This window comes from Montipora foliosa, chromosome 8 (genome assembly GCF_036669935.1).
Source record: "Montipora foliosa isolate CH-2021 chromosome 8, ASM3666993v2, whole genome shotgun sequence".
Classification (NCBI taxonomy): Eukaryota; Metazoa; Cnidaria; class Anthozoa; order Scleractinia; family Acroporidae; genus Montipora; species Montipora foliosa.
Genome location: NC_090876.1, coordinates 19099338 through 19116837, shown reverse-complemented (window position 1 = coordinate 19116837; position 17500 = coordinate 19099338). Strand labels below are relative to the sequence as shown.

Genomic DNA, 17500 nt, shown 5'->3' with positions numbered 1-17500 from the left:
TTGCAACGTGTTAGCAGATACAATGCTTCTGTTTGGCCCCTGAGTTTCTAGAATAAAAATATATAATGCAAGTTAGATTAATTAAAATTGTCAAAAATATTAAATTAATGTCATTGTATAAAATACAATGAATTAATGAATACCGTAAATGAATTTAAGTGGAAAGGAAAAACAGGATGGATGAAAGGAACAAAAGAGAGAAAATGAAGGAAAATTTAATATTTGAACAGACAATTGAACCTTCTGCTTGAGACAAAGTGGAGCAAACAATGCTAGCTGAACCCCTCTATTACTGCTATGAATTAATTAATAAAATTCCGAAAAACCTCCTGGTTAGATTTGGAAGGGTAGAGGAATCATAAAATTAATATTGTGAACTTTAGCGCAAATCCCAGCAAGAATACCTACTGAATTTGCTGATCTTGTGGACACATTGACGACACAAGTGAATCCTACAGCTGCAATAAAACAAAAACAATTTTTGTTGTTATTAAAATAATTGTAATTGCAGATGCTGATCGATACTGATCTGAGAAATCTGATCTCTTGTAAATATGGGATACTTTCCAAAATCAATTGAATGTAACCCTAACAACTACTGTCCTTTATTTCAATTACAGAACAATTTGGCCATTTGGTACTCCTTGGAGCGACACTTGCATGTACTTGATTTTACTCTCAAGACTGTCTCCTCTCTGTCTATGATTTTAGTCATCAATTGGGATGGTGGGGGGGGGGGGGGGGGAATTTTGCCTTAAATAATAGCATTTAAAATAAAGAGAGAGGAAGAAAGAAAGAAACTGTCTCCCCTTATATCTTTCCTTTCAGTCCTAGGGGACAGAGTTATCAAGCATGCAGCTCCCTAAGATCAGGCCAAAAGCAGCCACTGTACAGTCCATGTATGATCCAGGAACACAGCACTACAGCTATAGATGCAAACGCCTAAACCAGCCAGACTTAGTATTTTACTCTGTCTAACGCCAGACAATTTTACTCGTCAATGGGGATCCCCCAGGAGTCAACTTCAAATGACAAGCAAAAGGATGATTGACATGCAATTAAGGACGTACGCGCCAATTGTTTCTGCGCATCCTTACTGCGCACGCAAATGCACACGCCACGTCATACAAGAGCGCGCGCGCTAAGTAATAAAAATGAGAAATGATAGGGCAAAAGGCCATTGCTATAGCTTTGCCTGGATTTAACGGTCTTGGACGTTCGGTGACCCCTATTTTTCTTTCCAGAAACGGATTTTATTTACAATCATCCCCACGTTGTCCAAAAATGAACAAAAAATCAATGTGGGAAGTTAAAAAAATTTCAAGATTTTTGCTCACGGGACATCAAATCCTGCCATCTTGCGGCTGCAAGGCGCATGAAACTGTGGTCCCTAAATGGGAACTTGATCTTTAAGGGACCTCACCAGTTGAATAAATTCACTTAATAAGTCCACTTAAACAATAATATTTGGCAGAGAAGATTTCACTTTAAAGATTTAATTCCAATATATTTGGGTTTACAGACACTGGCCTTATTCGCTAACGAAGCCCGATTTTGTCACATTTTGGGTGTTTTTCCGGGCATGTTCTCTCCAAAACGAAGTCGGTGACCTCCCCATTTTTTTTACATTTCTGACATAACTAACTCATCATCTTACAGTGGTAAAAAATTCAGAAAAAAATCAATGTTGAACAATTTTCGCGCGAACGTCCTTAAAAAGCAAGGAACTGTATCAAATGAATGTGACTTACCATAAGGGCAGAAAATGAGCTTTGCATATATATGTGTTAACAACAAGAAGTTCAAATTTAAATTACTCTGGTCAAGAACAAAAGAAAGTGAACTTCATCGCAAGCTTCGGGGAACATACATGCACAATGTAAAAACTCTAATAGTTACCTTTTTTTGACAGATGTCATTCAATCATTATGGAGGACTAGCAGTCAGAGAGTCCAATTAGATGCAACCAAGCTAATTCACACTACCTTGTGTGACTGGAAGGTCTTCAGTCCCTTCTATTATTTATTTTATTTTGAGTAAGAAATTGCAGCATACAGTAACTGCCACTTACACAAATTAACTCGAGGCATACTTTGTGAATGCCATATCAGCCGAAGATTGGTGACAAGAAGTCTTCCTGGCAAAAAAATACAAGAGACAGGACACTTGATATCATCATCATCATTAACATTAATATATTAATGTACTGTAAACTTCAAAACTACACGAGTTGAAGGTCATCGTAGTTAGGCAGCAACATAAGCAATGCTCTACCAACATAATGGTAGAGAAATGCACCGGCATAGCAGAAATCCCATTGGAGCGACCTGAATTTTTCAGGTGTCTATAATAAGAAACAATTGTTTAAATTGTTCAAAGGTTTAAATTGAGGATCACACGCGAGGATCTTTCGTAGAAGTCAATATTATGGAAATTGCATGGAAAAACACACCGTAAAGTTGGGCAGGCCACGTTGTAGAACAGGTCCAAGCAGAAGGTGTGTACCATGTGAGAGGTGTAATACAGATATGAATCTTCCTTGAGTACTACATGTATTAGCACCCAAAATGTCAAGTTTATGAGATTGTTCCCCCAAAACTGGTAATTTGACTAAACTGAAATCATTTGGAAAATTTGAAAAACAAGTAACTTATGAGAAGTGGTTGCAAAATATTGTTTGAATACACCTTTAAAATTACATGCTTAGGGGCTCAGCCCTATGGAATGCAGTGACCAATATTTGCAGTACCTTGACAAAAAACATTCCGTATAGTGACCTCAGACTAAAGCCCAAATCCCTAGTTAATTTTAATGAATTTAGTTTTAAGATAACGTCTGTATCCACTTGTAATTTTAGAAAAGCTGACTTTGTATACCGTACTTATTCAGCTATAAGCCGAGCGATTTTTACACAAATCCTCACTCAATTTGGGAAAATTTGATACTGTAGAAGGGGTCTCGGCTTATAGCCAAGTACTTTTGATAAAAAGAATTTTCTCAGCAAATTAAAAGAGTAACAAATGAACGTGTATTCACTTACAAGCCGAACTAAATTACTTGTAAAATGAAGAGAAGTTGTTGTTGGTGAAATATGGACTTTTATTACTTGGTGGCTCGTAAAGGAGCCCTTCATGTTGTTGTGTGATCGGGATCGATCTTATTGCTTGTCTTCTTCCTCGCTGTCTGTCTCGAATTCGTCGTCCATTTCCTCGTCTTCACTTTTTTTTGGTTCTGGAATATTCTCGTCCAAGACTGTATCGTCTTCTGTGCCGTCGAGTGCATTATAGAGGTGCCACAAGTCTTGAACGAACGCCCCACACGTTTCCTGTGAGGTCAGTAATTGTTTAATAATATTCATCACCTCACGATCGCGTCGCTTGTTTGTTTCTTATCTTTCGTGTTCATTTGATTGCTTTGAGTATAATTTTTCAGTCAATGTCAATTTGTATTTTAAATTACGAAAATTCCATAGTCGATAATACACATCAAGACCTAAAATGGGTCTCGGCTTATAGCCGAGTATTATGCATTTACAATTCGTGTCAATCAAGTTGATTTTTTCAGTAAGAAGTTTGGGGTCTCGGCTTATAGCCGAGCGCGGCTTGTAGCCAAATAAGTACGGTATATTTAAATTTATGTTTATATTCATATCTGTCAACACCACTAATTTTAAGTTCAATGTTCTTTTTGTATATATTCCTAGTTAGTTAGTGATTAGTTATTGTAAACAACCCCACAAGCTCATGTAGCTTTAATAGTCATCGTTTTAAAATATAGGCCATCTATCTATCTATCTATCTATGTAATACAGGTTGTGACTTAATAGAGTACTCTTCTGGCCAAAGAAATCTTCAAAAGCATGTTACAGTAAGGGTATGAGAATGATCTGGCTACACTTGCAACCAGCTTATTGCACCTGCACTTTATCATACCTCTATCCCCGTTATTTCCTTTGGTGTCTTCAACTGAATCAAGTTTGTCGATCAAAACCTGAAACAAACGAGAACAACATCTAATCAACCCTACCATAGAGCTCACTTAAAGCATAAAACACTAAATCATTTAAGCTCTGAAGTTTCAATCCTGTGCCTCCTAGGAATGACACTAGATTTTAGTCGATCTAATGCTGGTCACTGGGGACCACTTCCAACCTTGTTCCTAGCGTCTCTTTCCTCAACAACAAAGGAGGCAGAGAAGAGAGATGCTGTGAATGAGGTTGGGCCAGTTCAGGGCTGAGAAAGTCATTAAACCAATTAAACCATAATAAATTACTAATGTTGCTGACAAAATAACAAAAATCTCCCAAATTATGAGAAAAAAGTGAGTGTTCAAATCAAGGGTTCAGAGGAGAAAGTGTTGCCTGAGCAAATCTAACTTCAAATTTTCAATCTTTTCCAAAAAGGATAATCAACAAACCATACATACACCTGTAGGTCCCTTGTACCTAGTCACTCTCTGGGCATAAACATAAGAGCCCACACAACTATCCACAATAATTAGGGTGATTGGAAATCCTGGTGTTTTAGGCTGATGAACAAACACTTTACCCCAAAATATGTGGCCATAGTGGTAGTGATGCCTTAAACAGACTTTTGATGACTACAAGGTCACATATAAGCTAAGCAGAGATCCACACAATTAAATGCACAACAAAATTTTATTGATTTAGCATCAGGGTGCCCCCTAGCTCTACCCAACTTAAACATCACTTGCTTCCAAAGACACAAACATTGATCACTTGTACAAAAAGACAATTTGCCCTTCACACGGCAGCCATATTGTCCCGGGAGACCAAAAAAGCTTTGTTTTACTACGCCAAGCCTCGCAGTGGAAACCATGGGGGTGAGGCTTGGCATGGTAAAACAAAGCTTTCCTGGTCTCCTGGGACAAAATGCCCGCCGTGTGACAAGGGCGAATTCAGGGACCGCGGAGCAGGGGTAGGTGGAGGGCTCCAGCCAATTATTTTTTCAAAACTACTGTATTTCTTGAAAAAAAGAGGAAATGTTTCTAAAAAGAGGAATTTGGAGAAAATGGGAAAAAAATGGAGACACAAATGAGATGACCGGACCTCCCTGGAGAAGCTTGTGCCTTCAGCGCTCATTGGCTCATGCTTCTCTTCGCATTAGCTCCACGGCCCCGCATTTTCTTTCACCTGATTCACAGTTTCATAAAATTTAGCGGTAGTCACTAATCATTAACATGAAAGAGTCCAGTGAATAGTCCAGTAAGCTACTCTATATTTAAAAATATAACTATTAAAGGTCATGTTGCAATTTGAGAGACTTCACACCAACTTGAGATGATATTAGCGATATTTCTCATTACGTCACCCACTGTTATTAATATGCCAACCAGAAGCTAATTGGCTGCTAAAACAATAACTTCTTTTGTTCCGTGGCAACCTCGTTCCCAGGCTCTCCCTTCTCTGCCTCCATTGACGATAAAGGAGGCAGAGAAGAGAGACCCTGGGAACGAATGTCTGTAAACAGGAAATATCGCTATAATGTGCATAGATCAAACAATCTTCGGATATCTTCGGCAATGTTTGAAAGTAGTCGGAACGTGTTCAGTAACTCAGGGAACTAAGTGGGTTTATTGGATTCCAAGGTGGTTAGCTTGGTATTCATAGGCCATTTTAAATCCACTGTTTCAAATAGCTATTATGGGATTCTAAGGGGGCAATTAGTATGCATTTGCGCCCTTAGAATCCCATAATAGCTATTTGAAACAATGGATTTCAAAATGACCGCTGTATCCGTAAAATCGCCTATGTATATATGCATACTGTCGGAAACAGCAAATGAAAATAATCTTCGGAGAAAACCTCTCTTAATGCCCGCTTTACACAAAGGGTCTAATTGTTATCACTAAATAAACAGAAAAGGACAAGAACCGAGGGACTTGCCTCGCCTGGTCTCAGCTGCATTTGCCTAGGTAACGAGAAAACAAACTTCAAGTTAGTGTTAATTAATTCAAATTAGAATCGAAACAAATCTACAGAGATTAAACGCAGATTCTTGCACTCACTGTAACGTTATATCGAATCGGACATCTCGGTCTTCCCATAAGTTGCAATCAGTCATCGTGATTTCTCATTATACCATGAAATCATTTGACAAAATCAACCCTCCTGTCAACAAACCAACATGGACGTCAGCAGGTTGGGGGTTGGGGCGGGTTGTGCACCACATACATATAAACGTTGTGTAAGAGGATACAAAATGTCTTGCCAAGGGGGCTGAACCGTTGGGTACGACTACCATTCACTGTCAGTTCTCGTAGATGGAGGCTGCTCAGCAACTGAGAGCGTGGTTTTGGAACGCTGACTTTTGGCTTCCTGAAAATTCCACATGGCAGGGGCTGGAACAGGCGAAAGAATTGACCTGGGCGAAAGGGGGAGAGCTGTATTTATCGCTACCTCTTGCGATTGTCCTGATTATTTTACGACTTTTCTTCGAAAGGTTAGTGATGTGTTAGGACGATGCGCTTGCAAGTCAGTCAGACAGCTGGCCTTTGATTAGAAATCATCCCTTAAGAGACTTTTTTTATGTAGAAGCATGAACTAACTGTTTATGTTTCACAGATCCACGTACGAATTACAAGTTGAATCTTGCGATGAGCTTGACCAAATTTCTGTTTGAACTTGTTTCTAAGGTCATTTTAATTTGCTCGGGATCTGTAGTTTATAAGTCTGCATGGGAGATAAACCGTATAACGAGAACCAGTGGCTATAGCAATGGAGTCACTGACTCTGTCAAATGTAGCTTTTTCTTTTTAGTTTTCATCGCATTAGAATCTATTTGCTTTCACTCTAACCCGTTTTAGTTGCTATAGTTAGATCTACAGGCACATTTTTTTGTCGCTGTGTTGTTTAATAGCTGATCAAACATCGATCAAATGGTCAAATTTTAAAGATCAATTTCAGACATCTCGCACACTTTTTAAAATTGCCCGTCGTTTAGACTAGTTTGAAATTTGTATAAAACACAAAATCGTCTTTTGAAAGTGCGAGGATTTCTTCCAAGTTTCCAGTAAGCATAAAAAATCGTCAAGCAGTGGGCCAGGGCAGTTGGCGTGGCTGCAATATTTGTCAATCAAATTTGCATGATTTCATGTTGTCCAATGCCCCCACAATAAAGTTTTTTTCCCTAACACCTGCTACGTTTTGTACCTTCTGTGTATTTCTCATATTTCTTCTGGGGATGAAAGGAGGCTTCACTGGAATGACTTTGCATAAATATTAGTATACTTTGTTGTGTTGATTAATGTCAATCAGTTTATTTATCATTATTGCTCATAGCACCTGATTTCAGTTATTTACCTGTAAAATTGGGAAAAAGGATTCCTTTTTTTTCTGGATGAGTTTGTTTCCTTTGCTCCCCTTGGGTGAAAATATGAACTATCTTTTGACATTTTAACCTCCGTGTTTCGGGTCAACAGATCAGGAACAGTTCAAAGTTGAAAATTTTGTTATTTTTTCTGTCACCTGTAAGTTTGATTATTTTATTCCAAATGGACGACATGTTATGTCATCAAACTGTCTCTCTTGCCGTGTTTAATGAATTAAACAAGAAATCATTGATTTAAAAGCTCAGATTGATGATTGAAGATCGTATATTAATGTCTTAAGTCAATACAATTTGAAGGGGCTTGTTTCTTACGAAACTTTGGCTTTGTTTAGCAACTTGTTTAATGAAACTAAATTTTCAATGCAATTTGGTTTTGGTAGCAACATCATCTGGCTGACTGTCATTCTGAGAAATTATGACTGCAGTAATGACAATTATTGGCATTTGAGTGAATTCCACTGGAGCTGTAGAAACCACAGTCTATTTTGTCCACAGTTCATCCCAAGACTGCACTCTCCTTAATGGTCTTATTCTGCAAAACATGTCAAGTACTCTGAGAATTAAATGATTTGTGGACAAACTTTATCATCAACCCTTTTATACTTATTTTCTTGAATGTTAGTGGGGTACCCATACAGGGGCAATAGGCTATGATAGTGGTTTAAGTATGTGCCAGAACTTGTTCAGGGAATTTTTATTTGTTTACTGGTAGTTATGTTGAAGAGGTTAGCAGTTTTCACAACAATACTAAGCCATGCCACAAGTCAGGGCATGTAGAGTCATTGATTGACGCTACCAAATGGTCTGTGGCATTAATTTTTTAGTTTAATTTCCTTCTGGGCATATTAGCATAAATTTAATTTTCACTTCAGAGACCTTTTGTACAGTTGCAGTTAGGTCTTCATATTTATGTCGCTGTGTTATCAGCTGATCAAACAGCCACATATTTTGTGCCCTTTTGTAACACATCTGTAATTATTGCTCTGCATTTGTGGACATACAGCTGTACTTGAACGGATTGTCCTTTAAAACTGTACAGATTTTTCTCCAGTTCTGCTGAGAGAAATGTGCTAAACATGTGAAACTAAATTTACACCTGCTGACTTTCTCACAATTCATCATTGATTTTCATTTCTTCTTCTTTACTTTCTTCAATGATGTTGCTTTATTTTTTAGGTAGTTTATTGTGTCATGTTAATTAAGTCCATAACTTCATCATTTGATGAATGCTATTTACTTTGTAAAAGTGGAAAAAAAGGATTCCTGAGTTTGTTGGGAGGGATATGACACAAGTTTTACAAGTTGCTTGGCAACGGGTGAAAGGACTTGTAACTGAAAAAAAGTTTTTCAGATATTTCTTTTTACTTACAAAGCTTTAAATGGCCTCGCTCCATGTTATATTAGTGATTTACTAAGGAGATATATGCTCCTACACATTAATTAGTATCAGTCTAATAAGCTTCTTCCAGAGGTGCCACAGTCAAATCTTAAAACCTATGGTGACAGAGCTTTTTTTCATTGTGCTCCATACCTTTGGAATAATTTACCTTGTGAAATAAGAAATAGTGGTAATATTAATGCTTTTAAGAAGAGTTTTAAAATGCAAGCCTATAACTAATTAACTTAATTTCTTTTATGTTGATAATTATTATTTAAATACAGTACTTTTTTACAAAATTAGAGATTAGGAAGCAATTTTATATTTAATAGTACATTTACATAATTTTTAGTGGGGTTTTGCATAGATTTCTATTTTAAACCATTAACCCCCAGGGGTTCCCCATTGACGAGTAAAATCATCTGGCGTTAGACAGAGTAAAATATTAAGTATGGCCAGTTCAGGCCAGCTTTGGAGTCGAAGGATTAATTGTATTGCATATATTGTTGTCTTTTAGTTTCATCAGTATGTTTAGTGCCTTAGAAATTGTAGAATTTGTGCCTATATAAATAGAGTATTATACATTAATTAAATATTTATTATTATTATAAAATCAGGCTGGATTTGAACCTATGACCTCCTAGCACCGGTTGGATACTCTGTAGTGTTGTTTATCTACATGTAGGTCCATCCAGGAAGGACCTACAATCCGGGTCAAAACACTTCGGGACTCTTGTCAAATTTTGGGCGAAAAGTAGAGAATTTACTGTACATGTTTCCATCGTTATATGAGCACCGTTTGTTCTTCTTTCGCTGCCTTTTTTGCACCCCCCTTTCCCCCAGACAATGTTGAAACATGCCAGGGATCGATGAACGAATCTTGATTTTGGAGACCGTGAAAAATCAACATTGTAATGTGGGGAGGGGGAAAAGCAGGAATTGTCCAGACAGTTTTGACCAGGATTGTAGATAAATGACCTAGCTTCATAGGAGTTCTAGTAGCTCAATGGGTAGAGAGCTAGGTTTTAACCCATTGAATCTTAGGAGTAAGACTTAGCCCCATCCACACATATCTGGATATTTTTGAATCAGCAACTTTTTCTTTCTGGATACGCCTCCTCTCTACACGTATCCGGCACATTTGCTGGCAAATCCGCAACTTGTTTAATACGCTCTCCAGAGTGGATATTTTTTAGTCCGATATGAATCCGGGACCCTGTGGACACCAAATCCGGATATTTTTTATCCGGATGAAGTAACAAGATCGAGCTCAGTCCTTTACCATGAAGTCAAATCTCAAGATGGCTGCTGAGGTCTTCATGGCTCATGCTCTGTTACCTCCTGAGCACTAGAGTCAATCGCTCGCTCTTGTTTGTGTTGTTGTCTGCAATAATAATTATTGCAAGACACTTTAATTAATTAAGAAGGCTTTACTTTTAACATCCAAAAATAGGGGGGAGGGGTACTGGTAATTAGTTCTACTTAACACGTATTAATGCCTGCGTCGCTAGTGGAGGGTAGGTGCCCAGGAAGCCTGGGGGCTGAAACCGAAGTCACATCCCCAAGGCACTAGAACACCCGACTGGCCTGCCCAACCCGCAACCAAGCCACGAGCCCCCCGCGCCAGGCCCCCCTAAGGCACCCGTCACACTTGAGCCAGATAGCTCAGTGGAAACAAAAATAAATAAAGAAAGAAAAAACAAAAAAAAAAGAACAACACACAAAAAAAAAGGAATACAAAAAAAAAAAAGAACACAAAAAAAAAGGAATACAAAAAAAAAAGGAATACAAAAAAAAAAGGGGGGGGGGATAGGGAGGGAACGCCGAGAACCACTAAACTCCTGATCCGACTCACAACGCCACGCCAACAGAGCAACAAACACACTTCAAGCACATTGGACAACAATGCATGCACTACGCAGGAATACCGCTGAACCATGTCAGCCCCAGGGCTCCCACAACCTAAAGAGTGCTGCAAACGCTACAAAAACGCATAAAAAACGCTAACAAACTCCTGCAAGGCGCTACTGACCGGACTAGCTCCCGGTCGTGAACCATGTAACTATAACAAACGCTACAGAACGCACCAAAACGCTGAACAACGCTACCAGACGGCTAGCTCCTAGTCGTTAACTATGTTAAATTTCATTTAACTATATTGAAAACTAAATTTTGGAAGAAAAACTTCGCACTTAGACTCACTTTGAAGAGGAAGTAGACATGAACTCGGAAATGGCGTATTCACCCTGACAAAGGACTGAAGCTTGAAACTTCAAACTCAAATATCTTTCTTGTGGTGGTTAATTTGCCTCTGTCAACTGGTACTGTTGTATGATAAAACTAACATTTTGCTTTGTGGTTTTTTTCTTGTCTTAGGTTTATTGCAACACCATTTATACATTACCTTGGACTAAAAGACAAACCCTCTTCATTTGTTCCAAATACATTTTGTGAAAAAGTTTTCCAAACAATTAGTAGATCACCAAATGAAGAAAGGATTGAAGGATTATCAAAACAGCTTGGCTGGTCCACGTATGAAGTGAAAAGATGGTTTAAAACTCGAAGGCAGCAGTTAAAACCATCTCTCATGAGAAAAGCTACAGAGAGCAGGTACACATTAAATTAAATAAAGATACATAGCATCAATGCTGGGCATTAGAGTTTTCATAGGAATGAAGATGTTTTGAAAAGAAAAAACTACTTTCCTCGCAGCACTGGGTGAACTTTCAAGCGAAAATTTTGGGGGTTCTCAGTGAATTTTGATGAGAACAAAGCATGATTATTTGAAACTTGCTCTCATTACTTTTTCACTTACTTTATATTCAGTTAAAGGGAATCAGCAACTTTTCATTTAAATTAATGTTATTACTCGCGAAAAACGACACAAATCACAATATGTGGGCCAAGTTATGCTGGCAAGGCTCGGATGAAACCACTGACAGGAGGGACCAGATGAGGGGCCTTGGCACATGTCGCCACACCAAGGGGGTGCCTCATGCCTGTGCTGCAAGGCGGGCATGGTGTGGCAAAATGTCGTGGGGCCAAGTTATCCCAGACCATCAGTAGAGCAACATGCCCCCTCCGTGACGGGGCTTCAACACAGAGCTGAAGGGGTGCCGCAGGCAGCAATTCCCCGCCCAAAACCTGAGCAACGCAAGGAGTACCCTGTGCTGAAAAAAGTCTCCGCTTACGAGCCAGAAGGCTCATCAGGCCGGCGCTTATCTCCGGTTTCTGTAGCATGAAGCGACTAGGAGTATTTGTACTCTCCCCTGGATGGGATGCTAGTCCATCGCAGGGTTACCCCCAGCATTACGCTGGTACCCATTTATACACCTGGGTGGAGAGAGGCACCGTGAGAGTAAAGTGTCTTGCCCAAGAACACAACACAATGTCCCTTGCCAGGCCCCGAACCCGGACCACTCGATCCGGAGTCGAGCGCACTAACCATGAGGCCACCGCGCCTCCCGCTCTGGTTTTCCTTCAACACGCATAAATCTTTCGCCTTTTACCCTGTGCTGAGCCCGATCCTAAAGACCCCTTCTCCACTAAACTCCAAGGAGAAAGAGGAGCAAGGCCCTTGTAGGTCCAACACAATATGTGGGCCAAGTTGGGCTGGGAATATGCCAGCAAAGCTCGGGTGGAACCACCAACGGGAGGAACCAGATAATGAGCCTCGGCACATGTTACCACACCGAGATGGTGCCTCATGCCTGTGCTGCAAGGCTGACGTGGTAGCTGGCATAATGTCCTGGAGCCAAGTTAGCTCAGTCCAGCAGTAGAACAACATACCCCCTCCCTGACGGGGCTTCAGCACAGGGCTGAAGGGGTGCCGCAGGCAGCAATTCCCCACCCAAAACCTGAGCAACACGGGGGGACCCTGTGCTGAGGCCAGTTATAAAGACCCCTTCTCTACCAAACTACAAGGGAAAGAGGAGCAAGGCCCTTGATAGTCAAAGGGGAGGACAAAGACAGATCGAGAAATTTAGGGGAGTGGGGTGGAGAGGATCGGGCCCTAATATGATGTAATTATCAATCCTTTTTTTTTTTTGTTTTTGAAGAAAAGAGCAATGAAAGTAGAATCCAAAAATATGAACTAAAAACAAGTATAAACCCCTGTATTGTCCTAGTCCCAAGAGGCAGCAAGTGTTGTCAAGCGGCTGTATGGGTAAATAGGCAACAAATGTTATTAGTGTTTTATTAGACAGTGTTTAAATGTCAGGACAAGAAGCTAGATTTTGTGGCACTTGTAAGTTTGTTTCCTTTGGCGTCAAGATGCAGCTCTGGTAGGCATCAGATTTCCAACAACCAAGGACTTTAATCAGCCAAGCAGGTAGCCCATCAGCACCAGCTGTAGATGCTGCTCCAATGCGGAAGCTGTGAGAAGCGCAGTGGGTGCTGTTCACTCCGCAGATGTGGAGGAGGGCTCGCAAATAAATAGTAAGGGCAGAGCGGGTGAGAGAACGTCCATCTGCAAACTGGAAGAGGGGCTGGGCAGGTCCTTATGTTGATGTTTGAAGCATGTAGTCTCTTAGGGTGTTGACAGGACAGACCCTTGATTGAGGAGTATTGGGTGAAGAATGAAACTTCTATGACCATAATAAATCAGCAGTCAAAGATCAAACACTAAAAGAACAATTGGAGGAATTTTACTTTGACTGCCACGATGTCTGACACAATGACTGCCACAATGTATTGCGGTTATAGAAGTCAAAGCAGCAGTCAAAGATCCAACCCGAAAATGACAATCAGAGGAATTAAACTTGTAAGGTCACAATACGGTAACTTTCGGACTCAAAGGTCAAACACTAAAATAACGATCAGAGGAATTATTTTCTGTGGCCACAACAAATTCAGCAGTAAAAGATCAAACAGTATACGTAAAATAACAGGCAGAGGAGTTAAACTTCTAAGTCCAGGATAAATTTGGAAGTCAAAGGTCAAACACTGAACTAACACTCTGTGGATTTAAACTACTGTCACCACAATAAATTCAGCACTCAAAGATCAAACAGTTGACCAGGGCTGTCATAACGTCAGCATTTGGCCTTCGGGAAAACGCCTCCTTGGGCTGTTGGTTTGACAAGGATGGGTTCTTGAGACATTCGCAATGTGTGGACCAGGTGATGGTGTGTTCAGGTCCCATGCTGGTGCTAGAGGATGCCGCCATGTTGATGCACGAAAACAGAAGATCTCTTACCACAGTGCAGCTTCCTTTGTTTGTCCACCAGGAGTTGTACATCTTTCTATTGTTATTGGGGTCTCCAGAGGTAGGGAACGACAAACGGCAATGTACGGGATGGACAAATGTTTGAGTTTTGCATTGGTGGGAAGTTGACCGCCTTGCATGATTTCGTGAAAGCTTTATTTGACTCGATCTGAAACATGCAGATTCGACTTGAAGAACAGGGAAGTGGGAAATCAGTTCCGCCCTGCTGCCAGTTATGGCCAGATAGACAGTGTGATGATGAAGATGAAGAACCTCTGTTGACAGTGAAGTGAGATTTTCCCGACGACGATGGCAAGGGCCTGTGGCTTTCAAAACCGCCATGCGGACGAGCCATAATAAAATTTGTAAACAGCAAAGACACTCCCCACAGTAGACTTAAGGACGTTCGCGCCAATTGTTTCTGCGCATCCTTACTGCGCACACAAATGCACACGCCACGTCATACACGAGCGCGCGCTAAGTAATAAAATGAGAACTGATAGGGCAAAAGGCCATTGCTATGGCTTTGCCTGGATTTAACGGTCTTGGACGTTCGGTGACCCCTATTTTTCTTTCCAGAAACGGATTTTATTTACAATTATCTCCACGTTGTCCAAAAATGAACAAAAAATCAATGTGGGAAGTTAAAAAAATTTCAAGATTTCTGCTCACGGGACATCAAATCTTGTCATCTTGCGGCTGCAAGGCGAGTGAAACTGTGGTCGCTAAATGCGAACTTGATCTTTAAGGAACCTCACCAGTTGACTAAATTCACTTAATAAGTCCACTTAAACAATATTTGGCAGAGAAGATTTCACGTCAAAGATTTAATTGCAATATATTTGGGTTTACAGACACTGGCCTTATTCGCTAACGAAGCCCGATTTTGCCACATTTTGGGTGTTTTTACGGGCATGTTCTCTCCAAAACGAAGTCGGTGACCCCCCATTTTTTTTACATTTCTGACATAACTAACTCATCATCTTACAGTGGTAAAAGTTTCAGAAAAAAATTAATGTTGAAAAATTTTCGCGGGAATGTCCTTAAGAGCTCGCAGAATAACCTCTGATAATAGGAATTACTCCACACAACAAAGGCAGAAATGAAATGCCTTCAGATTACAGAACATGTAGTTCCAAAGAGGCCACCACGTGATAGGAACAGAGCACAGAGACCGAGGGCTCAAAGGTTATCGTTCGTAAACATTAACTTTAATTTTATACTCAAAGTTCATGAAATGAAACAAAGACCAATAAAACTTAGAGATGTGTAAATGACACTTTTTTGACCAAGAAAGGGAGCATAATTATAGATTCCAAGTTTCAGGGACAGGCTGGCTGGAGAAATTGAGTGAGGTGTGAGCCTCCTAGGGGGATCCGTGGGCATGCTCCCCAAGAAAAGTTTTAAATCTTAGTTCTCCTAGATCACTTTTCCTGTATTCTCAGATTATTTAACCCATTCACTCCTCTGGTGCTCCAGGATGCTCCCATATATTTGTCGCTTGGCAAACTGAAAACACAACCAGAGTCTCAGGCAGCACTCAAACCTGCATTCTCTGTAATTCCAAACTGATGCCCTTTCCAGTGAGCCACACAAACTAAAACTGTGGATTAATGTTCAATAGTAATATATCATTGTCTAGGTTGTTAGATATCGTGCCCCACCAGTCTGTGAGCTTGACAAGGCTATGCAATAATTGCAGTCAGTAAAGCACTTTGTGGGTGGAGCATCAGGCTGGTGTTACAGAGGTTGCAGGTTAAAGTCCAGTTCTCAGATTTGGTTTTGAGCGTCAAGAAGTGTCCCCCCTTGCTCTTCTCCTGAAGTTCAATGTCACTTGCATCTGGCAATATTTGGGGAAGTAGGGATGTCATAGTGGTGATCTATCACTCACCCTCCACCAATGTGGCCCAGGTTCGATTCTGAGCTCAGACCATATGTGGGATAAGTTTGTTGTTAGTTCTTTCTCTGCAGAGAGGTTTTTCTCTGGGCTCTCTGGCTTTCCCATCTCCTCAGAAACCAACATCAAAAGTCAGATTTTTGAAATTTATGATCCAGGTTTTTTTTGGGGGATATCAAATTAATTAAAAGTAGTTTGGCTAGTGGTAGACAGGTCTCTGTGAAATACTTGCTGTTTGTGGCTTTTTGTTCATTTGGCTATCATCTTTCCATTTTCTGATCTTATGTATAATCGGGTTCAGTATTTGTGTGTGTGTATGTGAAAGATTTGATAATGTTGATATTATTTCAAAGGCATTAATTTTGTTTGTTGTACCTTACAGTTGGAGATTTGTGGTTTATCTTGCAACTACTGTTTATGGTGCTATTGTAACATTTAAGGTGAGTGCCAGATTATTGCTTTTTGGGGACAGAAAGTTGAGGACAGTTTTGCTAAACTTATTATTAAAATTCATACATGCATTGATCGTGTATGAAGAAGCCTAGTGATTCTAGGGGAAACATCGCTAAGTTTCAGGTTAATGTCCAGTACTAGTTTTATTTATTTGTCTATTTATTCAACTGGATGTCTAACATTCACCGTTTTCTTCATACATGTATGTCTGCACTCTTTAATCCTGACATGATCACGAAGAATTACTATTGGAATTAATTTGTGCTTTAAACACGTAGGCGCACTGTAAAAGGGGTTCACCATTACTTTGCTTTTGCTTTTGTTCAAATCCATGCAAGCATGACTGATAACCCAGGATGGCAATCAATGAAAACAGTTACACCAAAGTGGAACCCTTAGAAGATATTTGTTTTTTAAAAAGGTTCTTTCAAGTCGCAATTATCATATTTTTGTGTTAGATAAGTGTCATTATTATATTGATTTTCAAGAAAAAAACATTGACATGAAGAAAGATAGCGGGATAAAAAGCAGTGAACTGGAATAACTCCTACACAGAAAAAATGCAGTGAAATCTAATTGAGTTAAGATATTAACAGGAGTGCCAGGGTAACTTTATTGGTCAGCTGTTTTTGTATAATATTATCCGTTGGTCCTTGCAAATATGGAAACAATAAACAAATTTTAATTTATGAATAAGTAAAGAAAGGGATCTAGTTCTAAACCAGGTTGGTATAATTCCAAACTAAACCCATTCTCGCCTTTGTTAAGTCGTTTAAGATTAAAGGTAATCATAGTTTTGATGTCTCCTTGACATCATTTTCCAGTGGGGACAAAAACTAATGACGAACCCACAAATGACCAGCTCCCAATGTCAGTGGCTTCATAGCTCCATTGGTTAGAGCGTCGCACCGGTGTCGCGAGGTCACTGGACCCAACCCCCTTGAAGTCCTGAAATTTTCAGGCTTCTCTTTGTAATTGCTAAATTTGCGTTCATAACTGCAGGGATTAATTAGCTTCACTTGATTTCATATCCGCAGTGCAAAATGTGATTCCTTCCATGTATCATTTCATTCGAGCTGAAATGTTGATGTTATCAAACAAACAGCTCAACAAGGTTGAACGGAAAGCATTCAAGTCTCACTCCCAGGAATCAATGGGTTAATTGCTGCCGTAGTGAGTGAGCCTCTAATTGGAAGAACAACACAGTCATTTTTCTT

At 39.9% G+C, this 17500-nt stretch overlaps 2 protein-coding genes across 2 annotated transcripts in view; one reads left to right on the top strand and one right to left on the bottom strand.

Annotated features, from left to right (window-relative positions):
* The window catches only part of LOC137967604 (Bardet-Biedl syndrome 5 protein homolog), a 19353-nt gene extending 13178 nt beyond the window's left edge, over window positions 1-6175 (bottom strand). Inside the window, exons 1-6 of the mRNA XM_068814121.1 lie at window positions 6028-6175; window positions 5906-5930; window positions 3933-3990; window positions 2072-2137; window positions 409-458; window positions 1-47 (exon numbers count right to left, since the gene is read on the bottom strand). The exon at window positions 1-47 is cut by the window's left edge and continues 34 nt beyond it. Of these exons, the coding sequence (XP_068670222.1) occupies window positions 1-47; window positions 409-458; window positions 2072-2137; window positions 3933-3990; window positions 5906-5930; window positions 6028-6083 (302 nt within the window). The 5' untranslated portion in view covers window positions 6084-6175. The remainder of the gene's footprint in view (window positions 48-408; window positions 459-2071; window positions 2138-3932; window positions 3991-5905; window positions 5931-6027) is intronic.
* Window positions 6176-6240: 65 nt separating this feature from the next.
* Window positions 6241-17500, top strand: part of LOC137967603 (ceramide synthase 6-like) — a 21215-nt gene continuing 9955 nt past the window's right edge. The window contains exons 1-3 of the mRNA XM_068814120.1: window positions 6241-6461; window positions 11104-11337; window positions 16213-16270. Coding sequence (XP_068670221.1) covers window positions 6283-6461; window positions 11104-11337; window positions 16213-16270 — 471 coding nt within the window. The 5' untranslated portion in view covers window positions 6241-6282. The remainder of the gene's footprint in view (window positions 6462-11103; window positions 11338-16212; window positions 16271-17500) is intronic.